The 21,781-nt window shown below is 35.9% G+C and overlaps 1 protein-coding gene and 1 long non-coding RNA gene across 2 annotated transcripts in view; one reads left to right on the top strand and one right to left on the bottom strand.

Moving 5' to 3' along the window:
- The window catches only part of LOC118624307 (alpha-2-macroglobulin-like), a 45,581-nt gene extending 24,240 nt beyond the window's left edge, over positions 1–21,341 (top strand). The window contains exons 17-36 of the mRNA XM_036252464.1: positions 302–410; positions 1,680–1,791; positions 2,446–2,674; positions 3,668–3,794; positions 4,149–4,270; positions 4,690–4,741; positions 7,825–7,908; positions 8,172–8,348; positions 8,670–8,757; positions 9,569–9,725; positions 10,004–10,078; positions 10,522–10,702; positions 13,061–13,284; positions 15,024–15,242; positions 15,390–15,517; positions 17,762–17,852; positions 19,313–19,381; positions 20,261–20,363; positions 20,849–20,890; positions 21,222–21,341. Of these exons, the coding sequence (XP_036108357.1) occupies positions 302–410; positions 1,680–1,791; positions 2,446–2,674; positions 3,668–3,794; positions 4,149–4,270; positions 4,690–4,741; positions 7,825–7,908; positions 8,172–8,348; positions 8,670–8,757; positions 9,569–9,725; positions 10,004–10,078; positions 10,522–10,702; positions 13,061–13,284; positions 15,024–15,242; positions 15,390–15,517; positions 17,762–17,852; positions 19,313–19,381; positions 20,261–20,363; positions 20,849–20,890; positions 21,222–21,238 (2,406 nt within the window). The 3' untranslated portion in view covers positions 21,239–21,341. The remainder of the gene's footprint in view (positions 1–301; positions 411–1,679; positions 1,792–2,445; positions 2,675–3,667; positions 3,795–4,148; positions 4,271–4,689; positions 4,742–7,824; positions 7,909–8,171; positions 8,349–8,669; positions 8,758–9,568; positions 9,726–10,003; positions 10,079–10,521; positions 10,703–13,060; positions 13,285–15,023; positions 15,243–15,389; positions 15,518–17,761; positions 17,853–19,312; positions 19,382–20,260; positions 20,364–20,848; positions 20,891–21,221) is intronic.
- LOC118624308 lies at positions 3,381–17,556 on the bottom strand. The gene is made up of 3 exons (XR_004958352.1): positions 17,464–17,556; positions 16,007–16,387; positions 3,381–3,477 (listed from the first exon to the last, which is right to left on the bottom strand). It is a non-coding gene; the product is annotated as an uncharacterized LOC118624308 (long non-coding RNA).
- Positions 21,342–21,781: the final 440 nt, after the last annotated feature.

The following is a 21,781-nucleotide window of genomic DNA, read 5'->3' as shown; positions in this document are numbered from 1 at the left end:
AAGTCACTAAGAAGAACAGATCTAATAACAAAGAGCCAGTACTGCAACTTTTTGGACTATTAATTAAGTTTCCTTCTTTTTACTGAAGTTTATTTCCTTGTTATAAATATAAAATATATAAAATAATTACTGTTGAAAGTGTTGTTTAAAAAGAATGAAATGACCTCTATAAGTATACAGATGTGAACATTAAAAGTTTAATATTAAACTAATTAGATTGTTCATTTCAATTTTAAAAGTATGTGCCTATATATATTTTTATAACATTTATGTACTGATTAGGTGATCATTTTCTTTACAGGATATGGGCTTAAGGGTAGTCACCAACTCAAAGATTTATAAACCCAAAATATGTTTACACTTTGATGGCTATTATCTGAACAGTGCTCCAAGACTATTAAGTTATTCAGGTAAAAATATAATAATTATAATTAATTGCCTAATATACTGAACCAAATAAAAGAAGTTTTTTTAAAGATAATATGTGATAAAATTACCAAAAATCTTGTGATTCAGATATATTAAGATTCTTGCTCAAGATCACATAGAAATACAAACCCCAACATTCTGATTGTTTCAAGCCCCCATATATGCAAAGCTGGAGAGAACACAAGGCAGATTGTGAAAAGTGTTAAAAGACAAGGAAGATGTGTGGAATAAAAGAAGAAATTAAATCTGATTGAGAAATCGGGAAAGCCAGTCATAAAGAATCTGTATCTTCTAAATAAAGATATGTGGAGCTGAAAAAGGAAGAGAAAGTTTTCAGGCATAGGATCAATGTAAACAGAAACAGAAACATTCACAAGTCAGAACTACATTCTCACCAATCAAGTGAAGAAGTTCCTTAACATCGCAAAATCATCAGCCAATATTCATGTTGAAATCACAGTCATTTTTCAATATGGGCTACTTCTTTGATGAGTCAGAGAGTAATCGAGAATTTGCATATAGTCTGAGATTGTCAAATCATAGTTGAATACAGGTTGAGTACAAACCAAAGAGTTTTTCAGAAATCAAGGAAAAAATTCAGTGAGGATAAGTTGGCTATATATAATTTTAATTTTAATTATTCCAGAGTTGATTGTTAAATATTTACCAGCACACCATTAACAGAAGAAGATAAATAGGATAAGAGATCCTAACTCCAATCTTGTAACACATAAGGGAATAAAGAGCTTTTCTTTTTTTTAATCCTTTATCCTTACATTCTTATAAACTGTTTCACAAAGCCATTGTCATGATGGCTATGATTTTTTTTTCTCCCACAGAGAAATATACCAGATGATTTTTTTTCTCCCACAGAGAAATATACCAGATGGAAACTTGGGCTCCTCTACCCCTCCCTCCCCCAGGTCATAGAAATCTTCACTTGCACAAAGTACAGTAGCCACACAGCACTCCTCCTTTCTGCCCCACGGACAATCCAAGGCTCCTTCTGCCTGTACATCTCTGTTCTCTGTTTGTGGTTTTCTTCACCCACCACACTCTTAGCTTATTTTAATACTTAAGAATTTAGCTAAAAAATTACCTCCATAAAGAAGCTTTTCCTTAACACCCAAGTGTTCTCTCCCGGCTCCTATTTCATCACCTTGTTTATTTCTATTGTAGTACTTATTATAATCTCTTATAAGATTGATCTTTACATTTATTGTTTCTCTCTCCTTCCTCACCCACCGCAGATGTAATGGAAAGCAACTATCATTATGAAGCACACGCTGTATTAGAGCATTTCACGGAGACGGTGCGAAAGTACTTCCCTGAGACATGGATCTGGGACTTGGTGGTAGTAGAGTAAGTAACTGCCTTTATATAGAAGATGCAACAGTAGAGATTCCTCATAATTTTCCATTTTTAGCTAATTTTTCAATATTTCAGTTAGACACATTGCTGTTTTTAGAAGTTGAACCTAACTACTTCTGCTATGATATCTCTCTACTATAATTGCATCAGCGCTGAAATATTATGCATGAATTTAATTCAAAGATTTCCAGAAAACAGGCATAATGACTAAATATAACCAAGAACTGTATAGATTAACAACTATAAGAAACCCTTTTTTTGCTCAGCATTCTTGAATTAAGAATAGAATCAGTCACGCCAACTATACATATTATAAACCTACACTAAGTGGAAAAATATTTTTTAGAGAAAAAAATTAAGAACAGTCTTGAATTACATCTTTTGTTTATAACTATATTATCTATATTAGATTATGCTACAACTATATGTCTATACGAGATTCTGATATCGACTAGAATTGAAAACACTGTTGGAAGCAAAGGAGATATATGGTCCTATTTTATGTCTCATTTATACCCTTCATTATTGGTATTTCTTCTGAGTGCATCCAAATCATGACCATAGAATCATTTATAGGGGTTCTCTTTCTAGAAAGGATTTATTTAACTGCTTACCTTCTGTTCTTCACATTGCTGTCCTTCCCAGCTCATCAGGTGTTGCTGAAGTAAAAGTAACAGTCCCTGATACCATCACTGAGTGGAAGGCAGGGGCCCTCTGCCTGTCCAATGACACTGGACTTGGTCTCTCTCTTCCTGCCTCTCTACAAGCCTTCCAGCCCTTCTTTGTAGAGCTCACAATGCCCTACTCTGTGATACGTGGAGAGGCATTCACACTCAAGGCTACTGTACTAAACTACCTTCCCAAATGCATCCGGGTAAGGACCTCACTCTCCTAAATTGAACACAAGGTTAATTAAATTAAAATTGCATTCCTAAGAATACCAACAAACTCCTGTGTGTAAAATGTGCTCACCAGAGGAAGAATACTATCAGATCTTCATATGCATATTCATAACAATAGTTATTAATAGCTCCAAATACCAGATTGTAATTTAAAACAAGTTTCTGACTTTTTCCTTTCTAAGACTTTTTAAATTAAATTTATTAGGGTGACACTGTTTAATAATATAGGTTTCAAGGATACATTTCTATAATACATGATTTATAGATTGCATTGTCGTGGCCCCTTTTACCCTGTGCTATCTCCTATCCCCTTCCCTCTTATAACTGCCATACTGTTGTTTGTGTCTATGATTTTCAATTTTATATCCCACATATGAGTGAAATCATATGGTTCTTAGCTTTTTGTGAATGACTTACTTTGCTTAGCATAATATTCTCAAGGTCCATCCATGTTGTCACAAGTTTCAGGTTCTTATCACAATCTTCTAAGGTTAAGAAATTTGTGTCATATGAAGATTTCTGATATGGACATCTAAATCATTAGGCTCCATTTACATGTTTTAGATTCCTCAAGTTTTCAACCTCTATATTCCCATATATGTAACTTTTCATGCATCACTAATTAAAAATTATCTGAGTGTCTTACCTCCACTGAAACCATAACTGTTTACAAATCTTGTGTACTCTTCTGGAAAAGCGGAGAGAATGGTCAACATTCCAGGCCAAAGAAGTAGAGCTTCCACAGGCAACTTGCCATCATGACTTTTCCTCACCTCTGATCCCACCACATGAAAGAACAGATTATACCAAAATACTATTATTTAGAGTTCAAATCTACCTATAGGGTCTTCAATATTAAGCAACCTAAAATCTAACCACTCCTCCAAAAATGTTATATTTCAAGCCATTCTCCCTATGGTCCTCTTCTTCCTCTGATCTCATCTCTGTCTCATATGTGGTTTCAGGTTCGTGTACAGCTGGAAGCCTCTTCTGCATTCCTAGCTGTCCCAGGGGAGAAGGAACAAGACTCTCACTGCATCTGTGGAAATGGACGACAAACCGTGTCCTGGGCAGTAACCCCAAAGTCATTAGGTGAGGGACGGATTCCTAAAACAACTCAAATCCTACTCAAAGATTGTATATCAGTGGGATTCTTATATATAGTTTTACTTCCCTCAGGCAAAGACATCCCACACCCCAGATGGTAGGATTATTTTCTCTGTCTTTTATTCTAGGATGTCTAGAATTTTTACTTCCCTCACCTCCATATCCACCTTGGATGTTCAGTATCATTATTCTTTCATTTTTGCTGTTTCTCTTCCTGCACCTGTGTTTTTATAATACAAAACAAAAAAAAAAGTAGGGTACAGACATTTATAAATCTTGGAGTTTGAAGGTATGAAGGAAAGAGGAAATAGTGCTCATCTCTACTGGCCCTTTTTTCAGGGGCTGTGGATTTCACCGTGAGTGCTGAGGCACTGGAGTCTCAAGAACTTTGCGGGACTGAGGTGGCTGTGGTCCCTCAATATGGAAAGAAAGACACAATCATCAAGTCCCTTTTGGTTGAAGTGAGTAAACCTGCCCATTTGATAGGTCACCATGAGTCAATAAAAATGATGGTGAATCCAGTTGAGATTATTACTTTTAGGTAAGAAGGTCCTGGTCATGAGATATATAGTTATGAGATATGGTCATGAGTTATTTCATAATATTATTTTATAGATATAGATCTCTGTATCAGTCTCTATTTCTGTCTTTCCATCTCTGTCTCTTAATTTATTTTCACATTTTCCTCTCACTTTCTTATCTATCAACCCTCCTCCTTCATATTGCTTTTACTTATAGAATTTATTTATATAATACATTAGAAAAAAACAATTCCAGTTCCTCTCTTTACTATCAAGAAATCTGTGCTTACCCTATCAATACAAGTGCCCTGAAAGTCGGTCCATTCTCACGTCTAACTTTCCTTTCTTTTCACCTAAAGCCTGAAGGACTAGAGAAGGAAGTAACATTCAACTCCATGCTTTGCCCATCAGGTAAGAATCAACCTTAATAATTAGAATAACCTTCACTAAACTTTGTATAACATTTGAAGTTCAGATAATTTTATATATTATTTCTACACATACACTATCAGGTAAGTAAGACTCAAATAACCATCAACCCATTTGACAAATGAGAAAATTGGTCTTAGAGAGGTCAAGTAAATTGATCAGGAAAATACCAGAGCTCATGCATTCTGAGTCTTTTTCTCTTACAGCAGCAATGCAACCACCAAAATGTCTTCCTGACCAATGTATGATGTGATTATAGGTAGAAAGTGGGTAATTTCGGAATATTGCCAAGGGGCTATTTCCTTGAATATTTAGTAATACAATATATGGGTACCTAATTTCAGGCCACCCCACCCATGAGGTTTGTGGAACCAATGGCATTTGGTAATTGGGACCATGCTCTTTCCTGAAGAAGTTATCATAACCATCAGCACTACTGTCACATCAGTATTTGTTTGATGCCAATCCTGTTCATAATGCTCTGTCAGTCCTTTGGTAGGGACTGAAGATGTTTACAGTAAAAGATATAACTTCATCTTGGTGGAGAATTTTCTAAACAAAAACATTTATAGAAATTTAGTACACTAAGAAATTTATCCACACAATGTGTTCTTACCTCAAATTAATGTCAAATCAACATCACATACATGTTTCTTGCCTTTTTCTACCTACTAATTTCTGTCAAGTGTGATTTTATATCATCAAGGCTTTAAATATATAAAATGTATTCTAAAAACATAATTTCCCAATTGTTTAGCCTTATTTCTACATTTAAGTGAATTTAGTGTTAGCTCCAAATCCTTTTATCATGGTTTCTCCTCCATTTCTGAGTTCTTCATTTTGATGTATCTCATACATCTATCTAGAGCTAATCATCAGGTAGTTTTATTAGAATTAACTTTAGCCCTGGCTGGTTTGGCTCAGCGGTTGGAACATTGGCCCGCAGACCAGAGAGTCCAGGATTTGGTTCCCGCTAAGGACACATACCTCAGTTGCAGTTTGACCCTGGCCCCGGATAGGGTCATGCGGGTGGCAGCCACTAGATGTGTCTCTCTCACATCAATGTTTCTCTCTCGCGCTCCCTCCCTTTCTCCATCCTGCTCTATCTGAAGATAAATGGGGAAAAAAATGTCCTCAGGTGAGGATAAAAAAAGAAAGAATTAACTTTAATTACCTATGTAATACAAAAATGCATTCTATTTAACAAAACAAAATAGAACTTCATATTAAAGGCTAGTGTCACCCCTTACAGCCTTTTCCAAAATTTTAATGATCATCCGTGTATGTTTAGAAATAAATGTGTAGATGAATGTGTTTGTCTATATAATTTACATATATGGCATAACTTTCATTCTATAACTTGTATTTTTTACTCAGCAACTTGTCTTCAAAATTTATCTGTGTTAAATTACAAATGTAGGTAATTCCTTTTAGTTCTCTTTAATTTCATACTATCAATATATTATAGTTCTGCTTGATTTTTTTGGTCAAAGAATAAATTATTTCTCATAGTCATAACTGTAAACCCATTTTTGCCCCACTCTGTACATACATAAATGCAGACCCCTTGTGTACATACACAAATGTACCTAAAGTAGATATCAAAGTGTGAAATTCCTGATTAAAAGGCAATAAATGTATTCTTATTTTTAATAGAACTAAAAATTCTCTCTTTATTACCTAAATTCATCTTTATATTTCCACCAGTTTACATTTCCCACGATGATCATCATCGTCTATTACCATAAAAGTTTTTAATTTTTAACCAAAAATTTGGATGAAACAGTATATTGTTGTTTTAACTTATATTTCTCTAATCACAAGTAAAGATGAGCTTATTTGTACATATTTGTGAATTGCTTTTATATCCTTGACTATTCATGCTGGAGGAGACTGATCTTTTTCTGATTCAGCTGAGTGACACTGAATCTTTATCTATTGAATAAGTTACCAATATTTTCTTTCAGTTGGTAATTTGTCTTTCTATGTTACTTATGGCATCCTTACAGAAGTTTTCTTTTTCTTTTTTTTAAAAGAAAGTAATAGTTTTTTTATATACAAATAATACATATACATAATTAATATAAGTATATGTATTTCATACATAATTATATTATATATTTAATCACATGATTGGATTTAAATTTAATTATATAATCTATATAATTTAAAAACAGATAATTAATGTATATAACTTGATGAGTTTGGAGATTTAAGTATATACCACAACCTATACTATAAACCTAACCATCATTTCCAAAAGTTTCCTCCCACTCTCTGTTATTTTGTATGATAAGAATATTTAATATAAGATATATTCTATTAGCAAATATTTAAGTATACAATACAATATTGCTAATTATAGGCACTGTGTTGTATGGTAGATCTCTAGAACTTATTCATCTTGCATAACTAAAACTTTGTTCCCTTTGACAAATGTTTTATTAATTTTATGAGAAAGAGATATAACATTTCTCTTTTTTTCATCTTCACATAATTCACCAACATTAAAATGGCAGTAAATGCATGTTTATCAGCAGCAATTATTTTATTTATTTTCAATGAGTCAAATTGTGTTCATCTTCAGCCCCACCCCTATGTCTAGGGTTTCCATAAAAATACTATCTTCATATCTGGTGAGATTTGATGGCAGTTAAGACAGAGTATTATTGCAGAATTCAGGAATTTTTGGATATTTTTATTTTGCTTATTTTTCATAAGGGTTTTTTTTCTCATACAACTATTGTGTGAGGAGGTTGGGGATGGACATTAAATATATCATTTTGTGATAACCATCTTGTGTCAGTCATAGGATAACATCAGGGCCACTTGTAAATGTGTAGACTTCCCTTGGTATGTAACTCTATACATATGGAGAAAAAATGGTTGGAAAATCTGAGTCCTGTTCATACACATTTAAGATATAAAAAACTGGAATATTGAAAGAAAGTCACTTTTCAGAAGTTTAGTTGTAAGGCCTAGTTCTACTTCTTGGTCTCAGAGCTCTTCAAGAAGACATAGAACAGAAATAATTTTCATTATGGCTGATTTGTTTTTTTCCCTAGGTGCTGAGGTGCCTGATCAATTATCTCTCAAGCTGCCGCCAAATGTGGTAGAAGAATCTGCCCGAGCCTCCTTCTCAGTTTTGGGTAAGTCTCCAGCCCTAGTAGATTATTCTATTATATTGACAGTTTCTACTACCTTTTTTTCCATAAATACTTTATCAAAATAACAAGTATAATTTAAACTTCTTTCTTCTCTCCTTTTTTCAGGCTTGTTTATTGATACCAATCATACTTCTGTCCTAAAAATCCTCATTTCTTTACCTCAGCTAATAATTTATTTATTCTTTATGATTCTGATTAGTTATCATTTATAAGCTTTATGACTTCCCATCTCTCCCATTCCCTAGGAGACATATTAGCCTCTGCCATGAGAAACACACAAAATCTCCTCAAAATGCCTTATGGCTGTGGAGAACAGAATATGGTCCTCTTCGCTCCTAACATCTATGTTCTGAATTATCTAAATGAAACACAGCAACTGACTCCAGAGGTCAAGTCGAAGGCCATTGGTTACCTTAATACTGGTGAGTGATTGAATGAGTGAGTGAAAACTTCACAATGTTACTTTAACAAAAGATTGGCTTTCCCAATTGGTTTGAATTACTTATCAATAGTATGATACATTAGCTTATCATACTATGATAATTCTTATGATAAGAATACAATGACAGTTAATTTCTTGGTAACTATCCAGTGTCCAACCTCCAATAAAATGTTTAGGATTCAAAACCTTCTAACATATATGGCAGCAAAAGTTAGGAAGTATCACAAGAGAGGCCAAGGCATTTTTGCATTTCTCAGGCCTGTACAATTCTTCATGCTGTTTCACTAATCTTCCATTCCAGGCTATCAGAAACAGCTGAACTACAAACACAGCGATGGCTCCTATAGCACATTTGGGGAAAGCCATGGCAGGAGCATAGGTAATACCTGGTAAGAAAAAGAGTTTTTTGAGTTCCAATTTTTGTGCCAGCACATTTACATATGTTATTGTATTTATATTCACAGTAACCCTCAGATATGGATTATTAAACCTATAGTTGGTTCTGCTAGATAAATACACCAAGATTAGCAAAGTAACAAGCAGAAAAGTTGAGATTCAAGTATATGTATGCTACACTTGACCCCCAAATTTATCCTGTTAATAATACAGCAAGGTCTTCTTTTTAAAATAGTTCATTTTTTCTGAAATAACTTTCATAACCATGAGCATTTTAATGATATGGCCAATGAACATATCATACAACTTCTAGATAAACCATGTTCACTTCAGATTATATTGTTTTTTTAGATCATACTCAATTTGACTGAGAATAAATTCACCAACAGGAGGAATGAAATGAGAAGCACCAGTGACATGAAACAGTTATAAAATCTCTAAGGCAAAGTAATACTAGAGGTTGTGATTACATGTAAGAGTTGTGTATAAGAAGATTCTGCCCTCTACAGAAGGAAATCGCTAAGCAGAAGAAAGATTTAAAACCTTACTCAAATAAGTTTTGTTGTTTTTTTTTAAGTAACATTAGAAGTACTTAGACTCTTTTGTAGCAAAGAGTATGTAAGTCAGCAAGGAACTATTAGACCCAGAAAACTAATTAGACCTAGCAGTCCAAAGGAGATGGGACCTCTCTGTACACAAGAATTCCTGTGAGATGACTTATGCCAATGCAAGAAATGTCCTATTAAGCCTGTTGTTTCATTTATGTAACCACATAAATATCATCATCACTTCCTCCCGCCTCAGGCTCACTGCCTTTGTACTGAAGACTTTTGCCCAGGCTCGAACTTACATCTTCGTTGATGAAGCACACATTACCCAAGCCCTCACCTGGCTCTCTGCAAAGCAGAAAGACAATGGCTGTTTCAGAAGTTCTGGGTCGCTGCTTAACAATGCCATTAAGGTGAAGTATTTCAGAGCTTTGATTTGTCCATTATGATGTGTACAAGGATGAGGAGAGGTGGTAATAATGTAGGAATTCCTTAGGGAAGGTATCAGAAGAAAATGAAACCTGGATAGCACCAAGAAAGAGGGAATAGTATTTAGGTTGATTGTGGTATTTTGCCCCATTGGGATGAATATGAGAAAGGATAAATTCCATGACACCAGAACACAAAGCTGACTAAGAGCCTTCTCAGAAGTTCAAGTACTCAGATCTTTCTCTTTCACTCATATTTACAGGGTGGAGTAGAAGATGAAGAGACCCTCTCTGCCTATATCACCATTGCCCTTCTGGAGATTCCTCTTCCCGTCACTGTAGGAACCACTTCCTTCCCCTGCTGAAGCTTAGTTCTGGATGCAATGAAACTACTGACTTGCTGTCTGAAATATCACCCTACTAAAAGCCACTGTCAACTTTCCTTCTATGCAATGCTAATGCTTCCCAGCTCAGTAGAAAATTTGGTCAATCCATCAAGAAAGACTTATATTTTCCCAGTGACACTCCTAAACTATTTATTCCCTAAGAGCTCCCCTCCCCAACACACATGCAATGAATTCTAAATATATGGCCTATGTTCCTGCCTTATGTGACAATAACAGATGAAAAATACTATTCTCTCTATCCATAAGAATGAGGATAGTGGACAAATGCATTTGAAATCCCTTTTTATCTCCTGTGCTACAATCTGTATATTTACCTGGGAATGCTAGCCTCCCTATTCACCGAGCTCAGTTCCCTTCTTGTTCTCCCTTCATAGCACCCTGTTGTCCGTAATGCCCTGTTCTGCCTGGAGTCAGCCTGGAAGTCAATCAAGGAAGGACGCCATGGAAGCCATGTCTACACCAAGGCACTGCTGGCCTATGCTTTTGCCCTGTCAGGCAACCAGGACAAAAAGAATGAAGTCCTCAAGTCACTTAATGAGGAAGCAGTGAAGGAAGGTGAGAGCACACCTGAAATCTTTCTCCCATTCCACATTCTCTGTGTCAAGTACTACTAAGTTGCAAAAATCCCCTGTGCCTACCTCCTGTGATCCCTTTCTTCTTTCTTCTTTTGTCTATAATATTATAAAAATCTCGAATTTCTTAATCAATTCACACATCAAAAGCTAAGAGGCTACCATAGTAGTGTGTAGCTTGGCCTCTGGAGACCAGCTCCAAAATTTATTACATATATGACCTTGAGCAAGTCACTCAACTTGCCTGTGTTTCAGTTTCTTCATCAGTAAAATGGGGCTAATAACAGCATTTACCTCATAGGGCTGTTGTCAGAATTAAATGAGTTAATACATATAAAGCACTGGTTGAGTACATATAGTAAGTACTATAAAAGTATGAGCTACTGATATTAAGATATCAGTTCTTAATATATATCCAACCCTTCCCTGGCCAGTTTGGCTCAGCGGTCGGAGACTTGGACTGTGGTCCAGAGAGACCCGGGTTCAGTTCCCACTAAGGGCATGTACCTCGGTTGCAGTTTGTCCCCGGCCCTGGTTGGGTCGTGTGGATGGCAACCACTCGATGTGTCCCTTTCACAAAGCTGTTCCTCTTTCTCCCTCTCTCCTTCCCACTCTATCTGAAAAAAAAAAAAGGAAAAATGTCCTCGGGTGAGGATTAAAAATATATATATTCAACCCTTACCTGGTGTATCATATCATCTTAAACATAAAAAAGAATTGAAAGAAGTAACCCCATGAATAAATTCTTATATTTTATGCTCATTTCACAAAACTGATAATGTTGACAAATTTTTTTATATTCACACAATATTTCCTTGTAAAGAATGGTCTATATGGGGGGGGGGGGTATCAAAGAAACAGAGAACAAAAAGCAAATGAAAAGATACCCAATAAAACATATTCTACTTTTTTCCCTTGACTGTGCTGTTAATTGTTTATTTTTAAAATTGTACTGGAGCCCGGTCTGTGTGGCTCAGTAGATTGAGAGTCATCCCATGCACTGAGAAGTCCTGGTTCAATTCCCGGTCAGGGCACATGCCTGGGGTTTCAGGCTCAATCCCTGGCAAGGGGCATGCAGGAGGCAGCCAGTCGATGTTTCTCTCTCACATTGCTGTTTCTATCCCTCTCTCCCTCCCTGTCTCTCTTTCTAAAAAAAATAATAATAATTAAATAAAAACATTTAAAAAAGAAATATTTTTAAAAATTATATTGGGAAATATTTCAGACATGCAAAAAGGCATGAAGAATAATTAGCAAACACTTTTATACCTCCCTTCCAGATTAAGAAATAACATATTACCATTCTAGGAAAAATTTCCTGCACATCATTCCCACTCCCAAAGGGAATCATTATCCTGAACTCGTCATTATAATTTCTGTGGATTTTTTTATAGTTTTACTGCATATGTGTCCCTAAATAATAGTCAAAATTTTTATGGTTCTTTATCTTTAGATAAGCAGCATCATACTTTTGAGTATTTCTGTATCTTGTTTTCTTGTGTGTTTGTTTGCCTTTGTTTTTCTTAAGTTCAATGTTATACTAAGAGAAGTCCCCTATATGGGTGGCTGTAATTCTAGTTCACTAACTTTCACTGCTGCATAACATATTGCAATATATAAAAAGCTCATGATTTATATGGAGAGTCTCTCCTCATGGATCTTCTTTCTTATTTGTTGCTATAACAAACCATGCTGCAATGAATGCATATATGTTTCCTTGTGCGTGTGTGTGAATTTCTCAAAGTCATTCTTCGAGAAGTGTAATTGCTGAATAGTAGGCTAAACACATCTTCCCCTTTGCTGGACATTGCCAAATTGCTCTTCAGAGAGCAGTTCACTTCCCGCAGCTAAGTACATCAGTTTCCCCTATTTTACACCCATGTCAGTCTTCAGTACTTTGAAGATTATTGTATTTTTTTTTTCTGCTCTAATGAATACAAATTCCATTATCTCAAGTGATCTGTGATCCTCACAAGGAACCTCTAAGAGCAGGCCTTATGGAAAATTTAACAAACCCCAGATAAGGTCTGCAAAATATCAGAAATAGGAAATTATGACTGGTGAGAGAATTTGCTCTGCTATTTTGTTCTCCCACCAACACAACTATAGCAACCATTTGAAAACTGAGATGGCTATGGGCTTCCGACTCCAGCAACATTTTCTTCCTTAACCAGGCTGAAACAAACCTTGTTCAGATTTACACAGAAGAAAAATCATCTAGATAAGGTTGAAGAGATTATTATAGGAATGCAATTCTCGCTTCCGCCCTGCCCTGGATACTTTCACCTTAAAGTAAATGTGAATGCATAGTCACTTACAGATCTATTTTTCTCACCCCCAGATAATTCTGTTCACTGGACACGACCCGAGAAACCCAGGGCACCAAGGGAGCATTTTTACCAACCCCAGGCTCCCTCTGCTGAGGTGGAGATGACATCCTATGTGCTCCTCGCTCACCTCGTGGGCCAGCCTGCCCCAACCGCAGAGGAGCTGACTTCTGCATCACACATTGTCAAGTGGATCACAAAACAACAGAATTCCCAAGGGGGCTTCTCCTCCACCCAGGTTTGTAGTTTCTCAGAACCTTTTACTTCACTCTCAAGTATCAAGTATCAAGATATAAACATATTCAAGAATAACACATAAAGATGAGAGTAACTTGAAATGAGGAAAATACTATTTGAATTCAGGGATGGTGAGAAATAAAAGAAAATGAAAGTCGACGAGAGCTAAAAAGAAAATGCCTAGAATTCTGGTACCCATCCCTGTGTTATCATCACAGTGTTTCTTTCCAATAACAACTCTGCCTTCCCTAAAACACCATTATCAACAGCCATAGTGGAATGAATTTAAAACTCTATCAGCCCAGCCGGTGTGGCTCAGTGGATTGAGCATCCTCCCAGTTAGATTCCTGGTCAGGGTCTGTGCCCGGGTTTCGAGCTTGATCCCCAGTGGGGGTGTGCAGAAGGCAACCCATCAGTGTTTCTCTCTCACATCGATGTTTCTTCCTCTCTCTAAAAAAAAAAATCAATAAAAACACATTAAAAATTAAAACTCTATCAACCTTTTGGAAGTTCTAAGAATCCCTTTCAAACTATTCCCAGGATTACTACTCAATATTCTCTCCTTGAAAATCTCTCCATTCTTAGATCTCCTTTAACTGGTTGTTTTAAAAGTAGACACATTTTATGCTTCTATCCATTTATTCATCAGGAGCATAAAGAACTATCTTTATTCATCCAACCTCCTGAGCCTAACTATATTAATTTTATGTCTAAAAAATTTATCATTGTGTACATAGCAGAAAGTTTTAACTTTAAATAATTTACTTGTTAGCCTATGTACCCATGACAAAATGCCATTCCATCCTTTCTCATTGTACTTGATATGAATGAAGAAAACCGAATAATTTTGTTAGAATTATTAACATTTACTTCTTGTAAATATATTATTTAAAGGATATCATCCAGTTTCAGTGTTGATAAGAATTGAGAATATGAATATAAATAGGGGAATTCAAACTTCCAGTAAAAAACAAAGAGCCAAATAAAAATGTCAATAACTCAAGGAGATAATTATTATTTCCTTTGAAGAAACTAGAACATGACCTTGACCATGGCTGCAATTGTGCTCTTTTGGGGCACTGACCTCAGTAGCAGAGTAGAATTTAATTTGGGGGCAAGAGCCCAATTGAACCTTGGTTGGGTGGTGGCAGATATAACCACAGTTGTCAAGTTTTCAAATGCTTTGAGAGTGATAAATGAACTTGTTTTCATTCTTTTTCTCAATATGTACACTGAAAGTGGAAAGCAAATTATATTATATATATAATCTAGATTTTTAATGTGGAAGTTAATTAAATCTTAGGAATCATCCAAAAGAAAAATGCACAGGTATGATTAAGCTTTATAATATTTTTAACCCCAAAAACTCTTTGTCTGATGAATAAAAAACATTATTCACCCGCAGGAATATATATCTTAGGCAAATAGCTAATGCCAATAAATGATTCTCATTCATATATATTTTCTACATTTCATATCCCACATATATTTATAGAAAGAAAAGGAGCAATTTTCTAAGAAATAAAGTAAACTTTAGAGCATATAATCCAAGAAAGCTATGTTATGGTGTTGTCATTTATTTAAGAATTATAACTGATATTGAAATCAGAACTTCAATGTTTAAGTAGTGAGGAAAATAGCAAAAAGGATATCAAAGCCCCTTTTGCGGCAGCTAACATGGGCCTCTGAGTCCTCGAAGGGTCATCATACCTAAGTGGTTCTCTCACTTGTCTCTCTCAGGACACAGTGGTGGCTCTCCATGCTTTGTCCAAATATGGAGCAGCTACTTTCACCAGGACTGGGAAGGCTGTACAGGTGACCATCAAATCTTCAGGGACTTTTTCCAAGAATTTACGAGTAGACAACAACAACCGCTTGCTATTGCAGCAGATGTCATTGCCACAGGTGCCTGGAGAATATAGCATGTCAGCAACAGGAGAAGGGTGTGTTTACCTCCAGGTGAGAGTTTTGGGGAGATGAGGACAGAGGGTACACAGAAACCATTCTCCCTGAAAAGTCCCGATTCAGGAAATGATGGAACAAATCAAGTAGGGAAAAATATTGAGAAAAGGAGAAACACAGATTTTTGTCTTTGATGCTCCACAGACATCCTTGAAATACAATGTTCTCCCAGAAAAAGAAGAGTCCCCATTTGCATTGGAGGTACAGACTCTGCCCCAAACTTGTGATGGACCCAAAGCCGACAGAAGCTTCCAGATCTCACTGAATGTCAGGTAAGACCTTCTGACTGAATCACTTAATTCTGGGTATAACAACTAATCTTATTAGAACCCCCCCATTAAGCAGAGCACTGGAACGACAAATGTTGGCCCTACATTTATGGAAAAAGTAGTGTGTTCTATTGTTGATACAGAATTTCTCAGTGATGAGGTTTACATTGTACGTCCTCTACCTCCATAATCTATTACTGTCACACCTCATTATTTAAAGGTTATTAATTTCCCTCAATAATAAAGGTAGAACATTATACCTTGCCTCTGACCTGAATTTCTTATTTCATTATAATGTAATAATTCATCCTAATTTTATTCTACTATAATGAAATCCTATATTCTTGCCCTATCCAGAACAGAGATGAGGATTTTTTTTTATCTTTTTAAAGTTCCTAATTTATTAATCGTCTCAAGAAAAATCTGCACAATCACCACAGATAAAGTCACTGAAGAATCTTTACTCCTTCTATTGTCCCATCTCCAGCTTACTTTTTTGCCGACGCCAACACTGGTCTTTGCAGTCTCCTGATTGTCTTCATTCTGTTCTTGTGTTCCTTTCTCTGCTGTCTTGAGGCCTTCTCATTCAGGCCATGTCTTGCAAGTCTATGTTTGGGTTTATTTTTATTTCTATAATCCACGGAATCATAAATCATGCCAAAGTCAGCTGTCTTGCCACCACCAAAATGGGTTCTAAATCCAAACACAAAAATGACATAGATTTTGACTAGTTTTTCCCAAATTTCTGTCTTGGTTATTGCTCTCTTCCCAAGGTAAAGAACAACAGTGACCATTTCTTTCCACTGAAGTAGTCTGTTGGTCTTGAACTTCCTGGTCCAGATAGTTACTTTGTCCTTCAGGATGGTAGCCGATCTTCAAGCAGCAAGGGAGAGAAAGCAAGATGAGGACTACTTGAAAAACATGTGTAGAAGAAAGTTGTGACTCTCTAAAATTTCTGCTGGCAATAATTAAATCTCAGATTATATCTAAAAATTATCAATTTGGGGAAAAATACACATATATAAAACAATATTTAAATAGTTACAAGGCTTATAAAAAACTGTATCTATAGTTCCTTTTTATATTTTTTTTAAATTTATTTTTGGAGAAAGAGGAAGGGAGAGGGAGAGAGGGACAGAAACATCAATGAGAGAGAACATCGATTGGATGCCTCTTGCATGCCCCTAACAGGGGATCAGGCCCACAACCTGGGCATGTGTCCTGACCAGGAATAGAACTGGCAACCTCTTGGTGCACAGGTCGACACTCAACCACTGAGCCACACCAGGCTGTTCTGTAATTCTTTCTGCCATCCTTTCATGCCATCATAGTAGTGCGTATGAAATGTCCTGGCTGATGCTCTCGAGAATATTAACAATGCCGAAAAGAGAGGCAAATGCCCGATTCTAGAAAAAGATCTAGAAAAATGGCAGAAAAACCTGTTTCCATCCCATCATTTTGATTTCATTGTACTGACAACCTCAGCGGGCATCATGAACCATGAAGAAGCAATACAAAAACACATAGGAGGCCCTGGCCGGTTTGGCTCAGCGGTTAGAGCATCGGCCTGCGGTCCTGAGAGACCCGGATTCGGTTCCCGCTAAGGGCATGTGCCTCGGTTGCAGTTTGTCCCTGGCCCTGGTTGGGTCGTGTGGGTGGCAACCACTCGACGTGTCCCTTTCGCGTCAATGTTTCTCTCTCTCTCTCTCCCTCCCACACTCTATCTGAACAAAAAATAGAAAAAATATCCTCGGGTGAGGATAAAAAAAAAAACAAAACACACAGGAGGAAAAATCCTGGGATTCCTTTTTCTATGAATGTAGTACATCTGTACAAATAAAATGCTTCAATGGACAAAGAGAAAATATATCTCTACCCAAGAATATTATAACCTGGTTGGAGATATTAATTCAAGAAAAAAGTTAAGATAAAGTGTATGAAACAAATACCTGATACAAGCTCAGCTGTGTATCACTTGAAAAGCTTTCTCAAATCACACATCCTCAGAGTCCACATGTGAAATTCTGGTTCTTCAGGTCTAGAATAGGCTGATCTCTGTGGCTTTACAGGCTCCCTGAATAATCTACAGCAGAACCAGTTTTCTGAACCACTTAGGTAGGACACTTGGAAGATTCTCATGTACCTTTCAGGGCTATTGAGTTCTTACTGTGGAAATAGAAAAAAAGACTATTTAATGGCAAAACCAAAAAAAGCCCCAATTCCTTTCTTCCTTCTCTGGATCTGCAGTTACACCGGAAACCGTCCTGCCTCCAACATGGCAATTGTTGATGTGAAGATGGTATCTGGCTTCATTCCCCTGAAACCAACAGTGAAAAAGGTAGGTTCATTATGAACCCAGGAGTCCCTATTTTACTTGTTGTTTTATATTTCTCCAGACTAAGACAATGTAAATATTATAATTCTATTAAACCAACCTCGATGAAAGAGTGATACTTCCTTAAAACAACTATGAGGTATCACCTCACACCTGTCAGAATGGCCGCCATCAACAAATCATCAAACAACAAGTGTTGGCGAGTGTGTGGAGAAAAGGGGGTTCTAGTACACTGCTGATAGGAATGCAGACTGATGCAGTCACTGTGGAAAACACTATGGTGTTACCTCAAAATATTAAAAATTGAACTGACATTTGACCCAGTGATCCTATTCTAGGAATATACCCCAAGAAACCTGAAACACCAATCAGAAATAATATATGTACCCCTATGTTCATAGCAGCACTATTTACAATAGCTAAGATCTGGAAACAATCCAAGTGTCCATCAGTAGATGAGTGGATTAAAAAGCTGCGGTACATGTACATAATGGAATACTATGCAGCTGTAAGAAAGAAAGATCTCTTATCCTTTGAGATGGCATGGAAGGAACTGGAGAGTATTATGCTAAGCAAAACAAGCCAAGCAGAGAAAGACAAATATCACATGATCTCACTTATTTGTGGAATATAATGAACTAAACAAACTGCTGAACAAAATTAACCCAGAGACATAGAGGACAAGCCTTAGAGGAGAGGGGTTTGGGGGGGAAGAGATAAACCACAGAATTTACATGCATGTATGCACGACCAATGAACATAGACAACAAAGCTGGGGGTAGGGTGGGGGGGAAGGAAGGAGGGTGTCAATGGGGGAAAATGAGAAACATCTGTAACAAAAACAAATTAATAAATAAAAAATTAAAAATAAAAAAAGGATTGATACTTCCTCTAAGTGAGAAATATCACTTAGCATCTTTGTATTGGTGCCCACCATGTGCATAACATTACTGAAAGCCACACCTACTAGAAAACATAGATTGTCAGCAGGTTCTTACCTTCATGTAGCCTATGATTTTGAAGATAAAGAATCTACATATAAATCAGTGAAAAAGTGTGAAAATGAGACTGATATAAACTATAAGTATTACAGAAGGTCAGACAAAATGAGATTGCTACAAGTTAGAGCAAGCAAAAGAAGAAAAAAAAAAACCTCTTGTATTAAGGAATAGAATGTCAATTAAACCTTGAAATATGGGCAATTCCCAAGTTTAAAATATTTAGTTCCCTTTTTTTTTTTTCAGGTAAATCAACTTTATACATAGGCTATGTGTCATACTAATATTAAACTCTGCATCCCAATTATCTTTTATTTTTACCACATTACTCTCTTTACTTACAAAAATATTAGAAGAAATGTTACCCTCAGGCTTAATTTTGTAATAAAAATTCTTCTTTTCATCTGGGTTTCCCCAGGGCTTTCTTCTGTTTATTAAAATTTGTAATGTTTTCATCTTCTTCAGCTTGAAAGATCTAATAATGTAAGCCGAACGGAAGTTAGCAACAACCATGTTTTGATTTACCTGGATAAGGTGAGAGCCCTGCCATTCTATTTGCAAAAAAAAAGGTAGATAATAACATCTCAAAGGGAGGTATCTGGGAACTGAGTGAAGACATTTTGGACATCGCCTCCATGCTAAATATTTGAGAATTCTAATATTAATTTCAGTAAATGTTCTCCCCTCCTTCTTTGTCTTATATCTGGAACTATGACAATGACTTATAATATTGGGATATGAATATTTCTAGGATTCCATAAGCCAGAAATTCTCCACAAAATGTGCTTAGTATGTTCTCAAGTTACTTTGAAGATATTGAGTAATGTAAGGAAGTAACCATTGGGTTAGTCAATTATTATATGAACAACATATCAACAATATAAAAGGGGAAAATACTGTCAATCTCAGCAAGGACTTGGGCTATAAAATAATAAGACCAGAACACCAATAAACGACTCTAATTTTATAGTTATGTGTTGTAGCATAGTTTATTTACAGATTGATGAATATTACAATTTAAAAATTTATGAAATCTAAACAAGGTTACAGTGATTGACCTTTTATATTCCTTTTGAGTCAAAACAAATATTTCTACAAGGTAAAGAAATGAAATGGTGCCAAATCTCTGGTTATTCAAAAAGAAACATAGCTATCCAACCAATAAAAGCCATGTCATTCACCTCTATAAATAAAGCCATGTACTAGCACTGATGGGAATATATGAATTGCTTTATTTATTTAAGAAACCATTTGAGGAGGTTTTCTTCAACCCTGGGAGTTTTCTGCACAATTTAAGGACCCTGTTAGTTGATAAAAGGAAAAAAAAAATTTTTCCCCAAAAAAACAAATAAATACTTAAATCCATTCAAAAAAGAGAGAAGGAAGCTCATTTGATTCCCTTTTGCGTTCTAGGTGACAATTCAGACACTGAGCCTGTCCTTCACGGTTGTACAAGACATCCCAGTAAGAGATCTGAAACCAGCCGTAGTGAAAGTCTACGATTACTATGAGACAGGTGAGTGTGAGCAACTTCCACACAGAAATTAAGTTCCTGGTCACAGAAATTTAGACTTCAGAAACATGTAGGGGTAATTCATTACATCAACAGCTCTTATCACTTAGTTTTGTCTCTTTCAAGTCTGATTCTCCTCTTTGTCGTCTATACATACCTTGTAGAAACTACCTATAGTGTCACTCTGCCAACTAATACAAAATAACTGTAGGATATTTAGTTCCCTTTTCTTCAGCTAAATCAACTATATGACAATATTAGATTTAAATAACTACAACATTGAACTGTCCCTTTAGGATATAGGGTAAAGGGAAACATAATATACTGCATTTGAAAAGTTAACAATATAAGGAAGCCAGCAAGGCATCAAGTGAGTGACGCTGATGTTTCTGACACGATACAATTTTTCCACAATATTCTTTCACTAACCTATCCCATAAGTGTTTGCTATCCCTCTCACTTCACCTAATGATTTTGTTTTTATTCAGATGAGTTTGCAGTTGCTGAGTACAGTGCTCCTTGCGGCAAAGGTAAGTAATTCACACTCCTTTAGTAGGAACCCCTTGGTCTTGTCCCTCAAATCTCCTCCATAAAATGCTGGCTCAGTATTCTTTGTAGACATTATGTTGCTCATAGTGCAACTTATTATTAAAAAAGTATTTATTTGGAAAAGGCCACTGATGGTCAAACCTCAGATAGTTCATAGGATTGCTGATTTGATCATTATAAATAATGGATCTTGTTTTCCACTATACTTATTGGTTTCCTTAGGCAGTGTACTACCCAGATCTAAGAGAAGGAATCATCAATGCTCAGAAAACCCAAGTCCATCTTAATTTTCTATTCTTTCCAATATCACAGATCAAGGAAATGTTTGAAGACTGCATCAATGGAAATGGCTTCCCTGGAGTCCCTGTTCCACAAACTCAGGTCTCCATGAAAGAAAAAAGTGTTTGTATCTTTGAAGCCTCAATGAATAAACTTTTTTCTAGTCAATTTCTATGAGTCTGTCTTCAGTCATTCAATAAAATTCATGAAATAAATTTCTGAAATAAAAATTCATAGCAATCAAGGGCTGAGAGACTTCATAAAATGAAAAAAGGTACAGTGATATTGGTTTGAGTAGGCTTCATGTAGGGGTTTCAGGGGAAAAAAATATTAAATGATGTATGAAGAGAGCATAAAATGTGTTTGGTTATGGGAATACTCTAGGAAAAAGTCAGAGTACATTTCATAAGAAAATAAAAGACTGACATAACTAGAAAAGACATTCCACATTTAAGGGAAGTAATGAAATACAAAGTTGACATCAGGAGACAGCATAGTTAACTAGAATGTAACCTGAATTGGGAGTTATGTGTCCCCAATTAGAACCAATGTTACCACTGATTAATATAAATAATCAGTCAGTTAACCTTGGG

The sequence above is a fragment of the Molossus molossus genome, unplaced genomic scaffold (assembly GCF_014108415.1).
Source record: "Molossus molossus isolate mMolMol1 unplaced genomic scaffold, mMolMol1.p scaffold_m16_p_10, whole genome shotgun sequence".
In the NCBI taxonomy this organism is placed as follows: domain Eukaryota; kingdom Metazoa; phylum Chordata; class Mammalia; order Chiroptera; family Molossidae; genus Molossus; species Molossus molossus.
The sequence above is the reverse complement of the archived record's forward strand: the minus strand, read 5'-3'. Positions and strand labels throughout refer to the sequence as shown.